At 25.0% G+C, this 15,323-nt stretch overlaps 1 protein-coding gene across 1 annotated transcript; it reads left to right on the forward strand.

Annotated features, from left to right (window-relative positions):
* Positions 1-5,996: 5,996 nt before the first annotated feature.
* LOC145955203 (protein TAPETUM DETERMINANT 1-like) lies at positions 5,997-14,460 on the forward strand. Its single transcript, XM_083069911.1, has 3 exons — positions 5,997-6,062; positions 8,546-8,632; positions 14,108-14,460. Exons 2-3 carry the CDS (start codon positions 8,572-8,574, stop codon positions 14,458-14,460), a joined length of 414 nt encoding a protein of 137 aa, XP_082926037.1. The 5' UTR covers positions 5,997-6,062; positions 8,546-8,571.
* Positions 14,461-15,323: the final 863 nt, after the last annotated feature.

Raw genomic sequence — 15,323 nt, forward strand, 5'->3', positions numbered from 1 at the left:
GTAATTAATTCATTTATTTATATTAAAATTAAACATCAAGAATATATAAAATTGGGTGCACGTTTTTGTTATTCTGCATTTGTATTTTTATAACTAGCTAGTATTTTAACTTGTTAAACTTTTATTACTAAAATTTATGATAAATTGTATATACAAATAAATGTTATATATAAATATATAAATCATATTTAAAATATATGAATAGATATTTTTAAACATATAATTTGTATTTTAAATTTGTGATAGATAATTTATATTATAATCTAAAATTATTTTTATTTATTGAAAACTTTTTTCTTAAATATTAAAATTTAATTTATAAATAATTATAATAAATTAAAATCGAATTAGATAAGAACTTCACAGAAAGTCTAAGAATTATCCTGTTGAATAGAAATTCCTTAAAACATTTTCACACTAGATACCAATTTTTTTTAGTTGTATTCATTGTAAAAATAAAAGATAATATATAGAAAATATATATATATATATATATATATATATATAATTTAAAAATTAAAATGTGAAAAATTGATAGACAAATTACAGAATTTACACAAAATTGAGAAACTCATTTAATATTGCAATATAAATCACAATATTTTAAGCGATGAAATGAGAAATACACACATTCACACAATAATAGAATATTTTTATTCTTATAATAGAATTATAATCGTGGGGTTTAGGGTAACTAAAATTTATGATAAATTATTTTAAATATATAAATTATATTATATATAATAAATAAATATCATGGATTATATATATAAATAATTTATATTTCAATACTATTTCTATTTATTTTAAAAATATTAAAACTTAATTAACTTCTATATATTAAATATGAACAATTATTTTATATGAGATCATTTTTACAGTCATTATTCAATAGGAGCGTTTGTAGAATTTTTTTTATCTAATCCAATTTTTTATTTATCCAACCTTTTTAAAGTGGAAATTATCTTGTCCAAGAGAATTTTTAGGAGTTATTTTTCCACCGAAGTATTTTTAGATATTTTTTTAATTAAATTTTTTATTTATAAATTAAATTTAATATTTTTATAAAAATTATCAATAATATTCTTGTAAAAAATCATCAATAATTAAAAATAATTTTACATTGTAATTTGAATTACTTATCATAAATATAAAATAATTTATATATTTCAAAATATTTATTTTAAAAAATCAAGTATAATTTATATAGTCAAATATAGTATTTACTTGTCTATATAAATTATTATAAAATTTTGTTATATATAATAAATATTGAACCTATGAAATACACATGTTAAAATACTAGTTTAAAAATAAAAATAAAAATTATAGATTAAATTAAATAGGAAGTTAAATTTTTTTCTAAAAACACTATTGTTGAAAAAAAAAACAAATAGCTTAAATCTCCCTCATTGAAAAATCTATTTTTTTTATTTAAAATAATTATTCTAATTTATATATAAGCTAGTAAGTAACCGAAAAATTTTATTGTTTAAATATTTCTACATCAAATGAAAATAAAACAATAACATGCAAATGTGTACAAAGGAACAAATACAATATAAAACTTTATATTAGACATGAAATTCATATTTATGAATTATCAAATGGTCATTCTATTTCTAATAAAAAATATTTAATTAAAAAATATATAATATCATACAAAATATAAATATCATACTAAATTTCATGAATTATCAATTGGTCATTCTACTTCTAATAAAAAATATTTAATTATAAAATATATAATATCACACAAAATATAAATATCATACTCCATGCAGTTAGAAAAATTAGTTGTAGAAGTTTGTCCACAAAATAAAAATTATACTAATATGAATAATATCTTCAATTAACTATTTTAAAGATTAAACAATAAAAATATATCAAACAATAAGGAAAATAAAATAGTTATACATAATAGTTGGATTTTCAATTGAACACTTTTTTCTTTTTAGACATACACACTTTAACAACATATTCATACTATAAATAAGACAAATCATTTATGTAAAATTACATGACAGATAAGTAGTGTGCTTGAATTTGTTAAAGTGTTATTATATATAATGATTAATACATAATTAAATACAACAAATAATAATTCAAGAACTTAGAAATTCTATTGTACCAGAAAACATATTTAAAGACAAAAGAACAACATTTTAGAGAACTAAAAATCAAATTACAACCAAAATTTCAATAACTTAGAACAAATATACTAAGATTAGAGATATGAAGTGTAAATGAAAGTCAAATGTGAAGAAAAAAAAATTGAAACGTTAGTTTATAAATAACTAATGTTGTATATAGATATAAATATAGATAGAACTGATTATTGAATTTAGTAAATAAGTATAAGCTTTAGATTTTGGAACGTAAGACAAGTCCACGTCTTTCTTTCATTTTTACACATATTTAAAATACATTTATTTATAAAACTAAAATTTTATACTTTAATCAATATAATTAGTTGTTTAAGTTCTTTAAAATTATAAAGAAAATGAGAACATTCAAGCATATAAAATATATTTGATTATAATATCACATATTTTTTTATTAGAAATATTTATAATATTATATAAGAAAATAACGTTTAAAATTTTAATATTTTTTAAAGACACGTTGTGAAATGATAAAAAAAAAATCAATCATTTGTAATTGTATTATAAATATATTTTTTTATTAATTTATTATATTTAAAGTTTAATGTGTCATAGAACATATATTTGATTATACAATCATATTTATTATTTAAAAAGACATTATGTTTATATTTTTAAAAAAGTTAAATTTAAATGATTTTATAGATTTTAATATCAAATGATGAAAGAATTTAATTATTTTATGACTATCTTGTAAATAAAATGAAAGAAAAGAGTGTTTGAGTTTTTTTTTTCTTATAGAATTCTTAGGGGGCATTTGGTACATAAATTTATGTTAAGAATGTTAGTTTTTTGTGTTTATTTTATTATTTAAAAAATAACATTTTAAAGAAACATTCTTAAGAATGATTTTTACATAGGTTTCTCATTAAATTATTCTCATAGGGGCGTGAGAAACTAAATTTTCCAAGTAAACATAAAAAATTTAATACAATAAAAATGTCATGTTATTTTTATTTTCTTATTGAATGTGATAAAAATATTTGATTTTTAGGTAATATTTAAAAATATTCCCATAACCCTAATTTTTATGATTTCTAGGAAGCATGATGATTAGGATTTATAATTCTCATATATAAATCATGATTTCCAAGAATAAAATTTTTTGTTGTATATCAAACACCTCTAAGTTTTAGTTTCATCGATAATTTTTCAACAAGATTGATAATTAATTTTAAATTTGAATCAACTTATCTTTAATATAACTTATCCTTAAAACCTTTAATAGTTATAAAATACTTGGTATGTACAATATCATAAAACTTGTATAAAATTACTCATTTGTCTTATATGATTTTTCAACCATAATAGTAAAATAAAAAAAATTATACTACATTTTTAAAGAGGATTAATAATTGAATTTGTAGTCATAAAACTAAAATCCAACTTATCTTTAATATAAGTTGTCCTTTAGACTTTTGAATATGCATTGTTTGAGATATTCCTAATATTGGTTTATGATATGCTTATTAAAAGTCAACAATGATAATATTTTATTTATATTTATGGTATTGTCTAGTGCTAAATTATTATTTCTAACACAATTTTAAGTGCTAATTTTGTGGTTAACATATTTATCTGTATTATAAGAAAGTTGTCTAGTTTATTATATGAATGTTATTCATGCATTTAACAAACCATCGAAGTAACACTTTATCAAAATTTAAAGTTTTAGCTTTATCATGTATTTTTTTTATTCAGTTAGCAATCCTATTCCATAATACTATGAATGAACACAATAAATTAGTACCTAAATCATATATGCACTTAGACTAATTTAGTTAATATTCGGATGATATTATTTTTAGGAGCTTAAAAATAAATTTCAATACCAAAAAGAGAAAAATTCAAAATCAAGTGAATTTATACTTCTAACAAGGTTTACTAATGAATTGTTTGTTTTTATTCTTTTGTTTTATCTTCTATTTGCTGCATTATGAGACCTATCCATGTTAGATATCAAAACTTAACCACTTAAATGTTCATTATATAAGAAGTTCTTCAAACTACATCTAATAGATCCAAATATAAAATGAATATTTAAAGCAATAAACTTAATATAAACTAACTACAAAATACAAAAATCAAAACTCACAAAAATCAAAACCTAAATAGCATGTTTGATAGATAATCATAAAAGTATTTTATACATTGATTTAAATTAATTAATGAAACAAAGTATTAAATAATTTTTAAATTTTTTAAAAATTTGTAGACTTGATCTATATATTAAAAAATTTAAATTCAATAATTGAATAATTGAAATTTAATATAAAACACGAGTTATTGAATGAAATAAGTTTAGATAAATTTATTTCTAGAATAAACGAATGTTTCCTTATATACACGTATGTTCACTTCTCCAATCCTCATCAAGCCAAAATTCTTGGGAAGACTTGGTTACAACTTACAAGGATTGCCTCGTTAATAATGGCAAACGATTCCGCAATTAATGCGGGCGTTAATTCCTTTAGACATGCCCACCTACTCTTTTCCACTCTCAGTTTCCTCAGTTAGCTACCGTCGACTCCTTCATATGATGATTCTATGATAAACAAATTTAGCATTATGATGATGTTCAATTAATTTGTAATTGTTTTTTACACGAATATATTTTTAGTTCTTATAAGATGAAGAGCATTTCAATCTTTGCAAGCAATCTATTATAAAATCAAAAAAGCATATAACCCAGTCCAGTAAAAACATCATTAGCAGAAGAAATTAATTAAATGATATAATGAGGCCTATCGTTTGACTTTTAGATTGAATATTGTCTAGTCAGTAGTGAAAGTATGGCATATTATGAGCTAAATCAATTTGAGGCGCGATTTTTGGCCCTTATGAGCTTTGTGTAGTTCATCAATCTCTTTTAGGAGATGCTCTAATTCTATTGTTTGAAACTTTGAATTGTTGGGCTAATTGACTATTTGGATATTACCTTGAGGGTGGCATCAATTCAAGTTGCTTTTCTTCTGTGTTATTCACCATTCATTTTTGTGAGGGGATTGTATTTACCAAAGTCCCGTTATCCCATAGATGATACTAATGATTTGTTTGAGATGAATATAGAGAATATGTTTAGGTGGATTATTGGGTTTGAGCCTAATTCGTAACAAATATGTTTGCTTTATTCTTTAAAAGAGATACATTTCTCTCTTTCATTCTTTTTTTATGTTTAATGATGATGCTGAAGTTAAAATTTAAGACCTCATCAATTGCTTTAATTTCCGATTAGTGGATTTATTTCCTTCCATTTCTTAAAACATGTTTGCTTCATTCATTCATTCATTAATTATATTAATTGTATATCTAAAATAAAATATCTCACTCTTTTAAATCCGAGTAATGATAAACGTATAATAATTCACAAAACAATTTATATAATATTTTTTATGTGTCTATAGAATCTCCTCCTTAATTATTTAAATCGGATAATTCATTAAAATCCAAATTTTAAAATATTTTTGGCCATTTTAATTAAATAATTTTCCATTAAGAAATAGAAGAAAATTGTCTAACATGCATATAGAAAAGAATTATAAACATAAATGTAAAGAAACAAATTTCGAATAAGGAAAAAATACGAATGTTCCAAATTAATTAACATTGAGTTAAAGAAACAAACAAATCAAAATTAAAAAAAAATTAAACAAAATAAAGTTTCTTACAGAAATTCATTAATTACAAAACATATCATATTAATTAATTAACATGCTTTTCTTTTCTTGTTACTTTGTCTTTATATATATATATATATATATATATATATATATATATATATATATATATATATATATATATATATATATATTTCTTATATACGTGTAGAGATAGAGATACACACGAAGGAGCAGTTACTATTGTGTAGCTGTGCAAAATCCTCCTTAACTTTCAAAGGTGTGTTTATTCATTGCTTTCTTTTCTCTTCTTTCTACATTTCTACGATATATATTTTTTTATAGATCAAAATTATAATATCGATACCAAAATTTAAATTTAAGATGTTATATATATATATATATATATATATATATATATATATATATATATATATTAGCTTTTCATTATTAGGGCAATTTAAGTGATTGTTAATCATATATCACGGTGCATGATTATGATACTCATATATACATATATGTTTTGTTTTGTGTTGTTTACCATTTTGTCATTTCTGACTTTCACAATCACCTTTTTTTTTTCCCTTCTTTTCTCTTCCATTACATTCCCTTCTATCTAATATCATTTTTCTTTATATTTTAATATCTCATACAGTAATATTATAATAATATGTTTGAGGGAGATATTTCAATGAAATAATTTATTTATTTTTTAAAATTTTTTAAATGTTTTGAGGTAAAAAAGTTTTTTTAATGAAAAATTTATAAAGAATTTAAAATTTTTAATCTTTGTCAAAATTTTCAAAATAGTTGAATTTTAAATTTTTAAAAAAAATTACAAATTAAAAAATTTTCATATATTTTTTCTCTCTCTTACTTATATATCTTTTATCTTTGTATATTTTTTTACATTTTAAAAATTGAATCAAACCTACCATTCAAAATCAATATTAGAAAATTGGTATGAATTGGTCCTATTTTATAAAAAATATTTTTAATTTTTAAATTTAATTTAAAATATTTTTTAAAAACATATTTAATAAAAATTTATATATGAGAATAAATTATTTTATCAATTATATTTTATTATCTTTTGTATAAAATATAATTTAATCATATATGTTAATTTATAATTTTTAATATCTTAATTTTTTTACAATCTATATTATTTTAATTGATATATTTTATTTTAGATGTAAATTTGTTATTGTTAATGAACATTGTTATGTTTTTATTAAAATATAAATATAAATATTACATTATGTTTTGTTTAGACTTTATGTATACAATAAATGTTAATAACTTATAAATAATATTTTTTATTTTAATTTTTAGTTTATGATATTATATTTATTTAATTTATTATTATTATTATTTTATTAATATCGATTTGATTACGATTTAATCATGGTTGAACTATTAAGTCTTGATCTAGTGCATATACCAGCTTAATGATTGGTCTGATTTTAAAAATATTATTTTTCTTCACACTCTCTCCTATCTTTCCTTTTACTTTTCTCTTTTCTTATAGTTGTCAAAATGGGTAATCTAGTTCGATTTGGCCTGATCCACCATGAGTTGGACAATACATGGATCAATCCAACCCAACTCAACTTTAGGTGAACTTAAAAAAACCAACCTGGTTCGACCCATCACGAGTTAGCGTATTAAACAAGTTGACTCATTTAAATAAAGAAAAATTAAAATCATAAAAAACTATTATACTTTAAAATTATAATTTTATATTTTAGAATTACAACCATGTTAACAAATAAGACAAATAAAATGTAAAAAAAAATTGGCATCATCCACAACCAACTTAATTAACTTATAAAATAAAAAATATTGCATAAAATATTGATAAATAATATCAAATTGGCACTAATTATCATAATTCACAACTTCATGTACAAAATTTAGTTAATGATATAAATATATAATCACATAAATTAATATTTGAAAACCTAAAAAAAATAAAATAAAAATATACTAGGTGAGTCATCTAGTTAGCCAACTTGGCTCACCACGGATTGACTCGTGGTAAGCCGAGTTGTAAGTGAATTGGTTCAAATTTTTCTTATAGTCGAAGCAAACTCAAATTTCTAGTGAATTGAGTTGGCTCACAAGTTTCAATCTATTTTGACAGTTCTTTGTCTTCTATCTCTCCTATTCTTTTCCTCATTTCATCTCTTTTCCCTTTTTTCTTACTTTCTCCTCTAACTTTTATTTATTTTCTTTCTCCTCTCTATCTCCCTCTTCTTTTTCTTTTATCTCATCTCTCCCTTTTTTTTCTTTCTCTTTTCTTTCTTTTTAATCCGAACATCTCTCATTGTCTTTTCCCCTCTTTTTTTCTAACTCCTTCTCTTGTCTTTCAATGTTAACATAAAAATATTAATAATTTTTTTAAAATTATTGAATATTTATTTATTTTTAAAATAATCTTAATTTTTTAACACCAAATTATTAAATATTTTATTTTATTAGTTTTTAATTATTAATTATTTAAACTTGACTAATGTTTATTTTTAAACATTTTATTTTAAAAATTCAATATATATATATATGTATATAATTAATTTTTTCTATGGTGTAAATTAAATTATCCAAACCAAACTAAAAAATTAAATTAATTTATTCAAAAAAATATTTATAAACAATAAATTAAAATAAAAAATAAATTTTAAAAATTTCAAATTCTTAAAATTTTTAAAACTCTGAATAAGACAACCTAATAGTATTTCCTTTTCATTTCGGGTGTTTCAGTGTTTGTGCGTTGGAATTTGATAGAAATGCTACGTTCAATCGTAATCTTATCCTTCTTCATCTTTGGACTCCTTGTTTTTATTCCAGGTGCGTTATTCTTATTCCCATGATCCGTATAATATATTTTTTTTATAATAATTGTCAAATAAATTGAAATATTTTTTTTTCTTTGATGACGCCCAATTTAAGATTTACCAACAATTTTGTTCTATAAAACACATTTAATATTTTTATCAGTCCAGAAATTAATATAAATTAAATATTATATTGATTTAAATAACACTTTTAATACATGAACATTAAAAATGTGGGTATGCCTTTATATTCAATTTATCAACGATTTTTTAATAGAGATATGAATTTTGTTTTCCTTGTACTTGGAAAAAAACAATAAATTTCTATAATTATTTTTAAACACAAAAATGGAAAAATATTAAAAAGATATAGATATTAAAAAATTTATACCTTTTAATCTAGAAGAAGAAATATTTTTATACTGTGATAATATGTTCATATTATGGAAGTCACATTCATTCCATGTATGAATAATACATATAATTAGTATCAATTTTTCCTAAAATGATGTTTGCTATAAACTTTTGTTTCGTTTCCATTCTGAAATCAAATCAAATATGAATAGTAATATATTAGTTGGATAAAAGTTTGTGGACAATAGAAGTGCTATTGGTAATGGGTTATGATAGGGAATATTTAAATATGTATAAGAATAATTTTGGATCCACAAATAATTAGTAATTATTAACAATAATATATAAAACTAGTAATATAAATGAGAATAGGTTAGATCTCAAATTGGTGTCTATGACTTAATCTCTTTAAAGTATGGTTTTTTTAATAAAAATGCTAAATTAAAAATTAATATATATATTATTAAAAATATAAATAAGTAAATAAATTTATAAAACAAAAATAAATTATCAATTTAAAATATTTTTTATACAATTTTTTCCATTATAAGTTTATAATATTATGACTTGTGCATGGGTGTACATTATTATACATGATTACGTATGAATTGTCTCTTCAATAGAAAATGATTCAATTTTTTTTCTATATTTCTTTTAAAATTTAAATTTTAATAATATTGAGCAAACTATATTTTAAAAACGAATTTGTTAATTTTTTTAAAAATTTAAATTTATTAGCTAATTAATATTATTAATTTAAAGACTAATAGGTCAGACCAGACCTATAAAAATAACTCATGATAGATAATAGGTCAGACTTAAGCTTTAATTTTGCAAAACAAACCCAATTTATATATTCAAAATCTGACCTATTTTCATCCCTAATTATTAATATTTACTAATTAGTAATACATAACTTGGAAAGAATGCGTGTTAGGATTTTCTCTATGATAAGGAACCTCTAGATGGAAGGGGAGACACTAGTGGATTAGGTGAAACGTTCAAGGAAAAGGTTATAAAGGATCCTTGGTATCCTTTCGGTATGTGATTTCTTCAAGGAGGGCATTATGTCCTTGGAGTATGAGGGTGGTGATCATCTCCTTTGTAAGTTTACTAGAATAACTTTTGTGAAGTTGTACAAACCATGGAAACAATGCTTGGTGGTGAAGTTGTTAAGGAAGAGCATTAGTTTCATTACTCTGCGAAGCAGGCTACAAACACCTTGGAAATTATAAGGGATTTTGAGGTAATGGATATATCATATGGCTATTTCATGGCGAAATTTGATCTTAATGCCAATAGAAAGTGTGTAATGCAAGAAGGCCTGTGGGTACTCTTTGATCATTACTTGACTATCCGATAATGGTCACCGAAGTTTGCAAGGTCTGAGGTGGATGAGGATAAAACCCTGTTTGGGTCTGATTTTTGGGGCTAGGTATGGTTTTTTATGACAAGAGCGTTCTTCTTACCATAACCTCAATGATATGAAGTCCTACTAAGATGAATCTTAACACACTTAATATGACTAGAGGGAGGTTCGCCAGAGTCTGTGTTGAAATTGACCTCCAAAAACTGGTGTTAAGTAGATTTAATCTCAACAATGTATGGTACAAAGTAGAATATGAAAGCTTGCATTTACTTTGTACCATGTGTGGTTGTTATGACCATGTTGTCCGTATGTGCATGAGTCCTCTTACAACAATGGAGAAGTGTGCCCAAGATAGGGAGTTAATAGCAAAGGGTGGAGGTTCGTCAACGTTGAGTGGAAATGGTAGTGCTGATGAGAAGATAAAGGAAACAGTGATCACGAGATCTTGGATGTCTAAGTGAATTCACTACAACCACATGGGGGATTGGTTGATTGTGAAATGGAAATCATGAAAATAGAATAGAAACAATTTATATATAATACAATTCATGCATGGAAAGTTAAGCATGGGAGGAAATATCTTAGCTGTTTATCCAAAAATATGAATAATCACATGGGGCCTAATATTCAAACTATGTTGGAAAATAGGGTTGGGCCTAATAAAGAGGTGCATAGGAGCGTGAGGAAAGAGAATGAACGAGATCATGCTGACATAGGCGATCCATGCATGCATGTGGACATGATTAACGTCGAGGAGATTAACCCAGATCTAGGGCCTACCCGGAGTATTGCTCCTCGAATTGCATAGTTTAAGTTTGTTCTCCCCATCAAACATATTGAGGTACCTAGTATACGTATTATGATGAGGATCTTATGGAGGAGGTCTAGACTCTAGAGTGTGGTGCAGGATGGCAATTGGGATGATCGTGAAAGGCATCCCGAGGTTGAGGAAACATTAGAGGCGCAGTGAATACAAAAGGAAAAAAAAGGGTTCGTGAGCTAATTAAGTTGGATAAACCTTTTGTTTTCATAGTGATGGAAACCTATTTCTCATTCTTGTCAATTGCCTCGCTTTGGAGCAATCTAAACTATAAGTTGCATCATAGTGTGGAGGTTAGAGGCCATGTTGGAGGCAGATGGATCCTGGTTGAGAAAGATAATCAAATATTAATGTTTGAGTTTTTTTTTCTTTCCCCCAAACAACTACGATTTTAATCAAGTAAGGTTGTAAGGAGTGGCGTGCACAATTGTGTATGCAAGCCCTAGCTTTAGTCAGAGAACGGAGGTGTGAGATCATATTAGTAGTCTTAAAAGTCAGTTGGTGGTGCCTTGGCTCATACTAGGAGATTTCAACAAGGTCATCTCTAGCTTGGAGATTCAAAGGTGCCACTTCTCTTCTTCTCGTGCCTCCTAGTTGGTTCAGCTCATGAATGACTATTCCTTGATTGACCTTGGCTCTAAAGATCTAATATACACTTGGTATCGGAAGCAACTAGGCATAGGGATGACTAAAAGGCTTGATAAAGTGGTTTTCGACATATCATGATAGTTTCTCTTTTTGAAAGTTTTTGTGGAGGTTTTGTTTTAGGCTTATTCAGATCACGACCCCATCCTTGTGCAGTGTGGTGGTATGAAAAATAAGTGAAGAGGTCGTCCATTTTTTTTCCATATTGCTTGGAGTTTAACACTCGTGTATTTAGCAATATTAGAACCTAGAAAAAATTTGTAGAGGCGAGATTAAGAAAGGTTCAATTAGAGCTCGAGAAGGAGAGTTTGAGAGCCCTCTCGGCTGGAAGGTACTCTCCAACTTGAGTTGGATGGGGTTTTATTGTAAGAAAAACTTTTGTGGTTTCAAAAGTCTAGAGAGAAGAGGGTAAAGTTTGATGATGGGAATACTAGTTATTTCCATGCTCAAACCCTTTTTCGGAGAAGAAGAAACAAGATTCGGGACTTATTTCTACCAGATGGCACATGGCATACAAATCTAGATGTCCTTAATAATGAAGGTTTTCGCTTCTATCATGAGCTTTTTAGGAAGAAATCACCTGGTGTTTTTGTGGACATGCATATGTGTTCCTCTAGTTTTAGGAGAAGAGGTTGTAGCCACCCTCTTGGCTCTAGTATCTAAAGAAAAGGTTAGAAGAGCTGTTATGAGCATGAAATTCTTTAAGGCGCTTAGGCCAGACGAATTTCAACCTTTCTTTTATAAACAATACTAGCACATTGTGGGTGACGAACTTTGGAGGATGGTGCGTGATGCATTTCTGCATGGCTTCTTAAATGGATCTCTTATTGAAATGTCAATAGTGCTCATCCCAAAGATAGACAGTTCGTCTAACCTTAAAGACTTTCACCCAATCAGTTTGTGTAATATGGCATATAAGGTTATATCGAAAGTGATAGTAGCACGACTATGTCCTGACCTCCATGATATTATTGGACCTTTCCAAGGAAGTCTCATACTAGGGAGAGGAACACTTGATAATAGTATCCTTGCACAAGAGACTCTCCATTTTATATCCAAGGATAAAACTGCTATAGGAACTATGGCATTGAAAATTGACCTCGAGAAGGCGTATGATAAAGTGAGTTAGAATTTTCTTCAAGCTACCCTACATAGATTTGATTTTCCTGCTTGTATCATCCAATTGATCATGCAAGGAGTTGAGAACTCTGTGTTGTTAGTACTTTGGAATGGAGGAAAGTTGCAACCCTTTCAACCTTCTTGGGGTCTTAGGTAAGGGGATCCTCTCTCCTTGTATCTTTTCATGCTTTGCATAGAAAGATTTGTTCTTCGCATGAGCTAAATAAATAAATTTGGACAAATTTTGAAAAAAAATTAGAACAAATTTATTATTATCAATTAGATTAACTACTTTTCTTAATCTTGGTGAATTAGGTATTTGAGTTTTATATATAAGGAATGTAGGTAGTATTATATTTATAATGACATTGTTTTAAAATATATATTATAAAATATATTTTAATTTAAATTTTATATCTCTTTTATTTCATAATTTAACTTTATATATGTTAATATTGAAATACCGAATTAAAACATTAGATTGATTTGGTCTCATTCCATATATTACAAGTCTTGATTGAGTCAAGATCGAGTCGAGCTTGAGTTTAAATAAATAATTCGATCAATTTTTTTTTGGATAAGTTAGGACGAGGCTAAACTCATCAAATTCATCCTTTATTCAATCTTAAAAGAAACATTATGAAAATAAGGATAAGGACAAAGTTTCTTAAAAAGTAATAAATACAAAATCATAATATTGTATGAATTTATGTACGTGTATTATTGCTCATTTATTTTATTTTTTGTTTGGAATATAAAAAAGATAATGACGTAATTTTGAAATACGAATTGATGTTGAAAATCCATGAAATAAGATTTAAATTAAATTTTAAACACTCTTTTATGAAATGTTGAGAAGATATTACCTAATACAAAAAATTTATTCTTATGTCATATAATTTTTAATTAATCATTATATAACATATAATTAAGTGTTATAATTTTTTATCAATTAAAAAAAAATAAGTATGTGTTTTAGAAATTAACTAGACAATGAACATTTTCTTTAATCAATGAGAATACTAAATAAATTTACAACATGTTACACATTCTACTCAATCAACTATGCTAATTCTTTCATAACACAAATATTTGATAATTTTTCTAATAATTTTTCCTTTTAACATACTCTTTTATATGAGAATTTTGTTGGCCACTAAAGATCCCTTACTTTGATGCAGGTAGTGCAATGGGTGAACATAGCAGAAAAATATTAAGGGTGGATGACAAGTGTGACAAGTCCACTATCCAAATAAACCAAAGTCCCACGGCACCTCTTCCAAGTGGCATCCCCACATACACAGTTGAGATAATGAACACGTGTGTGAATGGATGCAACATCTCTCAAATTCACGTTAACTGTGACATGTTCAGTTCTGCAATTCTCATCAACCGTAAAATCTTCAGAAGACTTCGTTACAGTGACTGTCTCGTTAATAATGGCATGCCATTGCGTAATGGAGCTATTATTTCCTTTAAATATGCCACTACTTTCCCTTATGCCCTCTCCGTTTCCTCTGTGCTCTGTAGCTGAAACAATAATGATTGTAAATTTTTAGAATAAATACATTCAAATGAATATATATATATATATATATATATATATATATATATATATATAATCTCGTTTCCTCAATTCATTTCTCAACTTTTCTGCAATTTCTTTTGTACTATTGTCGTTATCCAGTGATATCAAATGTTGGATTCTGCAAAATTCCTTTTGACATGGAATGATAAAAGAAAGATACTTGTGTTTGTTTTTACGTACAAATGCTCAAACATGGTTGATCCAAATTACTTAAAAGATACAAGTTTCATTATTGAAATGTCTTTTATGACAACTACAAGCCAAACACACTTAGTCTTAGATACATGATGCCTAATATAATAACATGATCACATCTAACAAATTAATTGAAAGAGGTTTTATAAACAGTGTACAAACAGAGAAGCTTGAATCCATCATTATTACAACCTCAGTTCCGACTCGTAAATAAATAAATGAAGGAGTTTTTTTTCTTCTATTTGGTAGCTCAATTTTCGACAATATTGTGCATAGGTCTTTATGGATAAATTTATTCGGAAAAAATTATAGAAAAAAATATAAATAAATAAAATAATTTTTTCATAAGTTAAATTAGCTTGTATATAAGTTAAGAATAACATTTTAAAGAAGTTAATTTGAGATAATTTTTACTAATTATCCTTTAAATAAATTAATTTTAGTTTATAAAAAAATTACTAAAACTGACCATATTAACTTAATGGAGCAACAGTTTTATTGTGATATGTAAAAAAAGACCATATATCTGAATAGTAATAAAATAAAGAAAAAAGAGACACATAGCTATTAACTTTTATAATAGTCATATCAACAATAATTTCTAATTAATTGAT

The sequence above is a fragment of the Cajanus cajan genome, chromosome 2 (assembly GCF_000230855.2).
Source record: "Cajanus cajan strain Asha chromosome 2, NIPB_CcT2T_4, whole genome shotgun sequence".
Classification (NCBI taxonomy): Eukaryota; Viridiplantae; Streptophyta; class Magnoliopsida; order Fabales; family Fabaceae; genus Cajanus; species Cajanus cajan.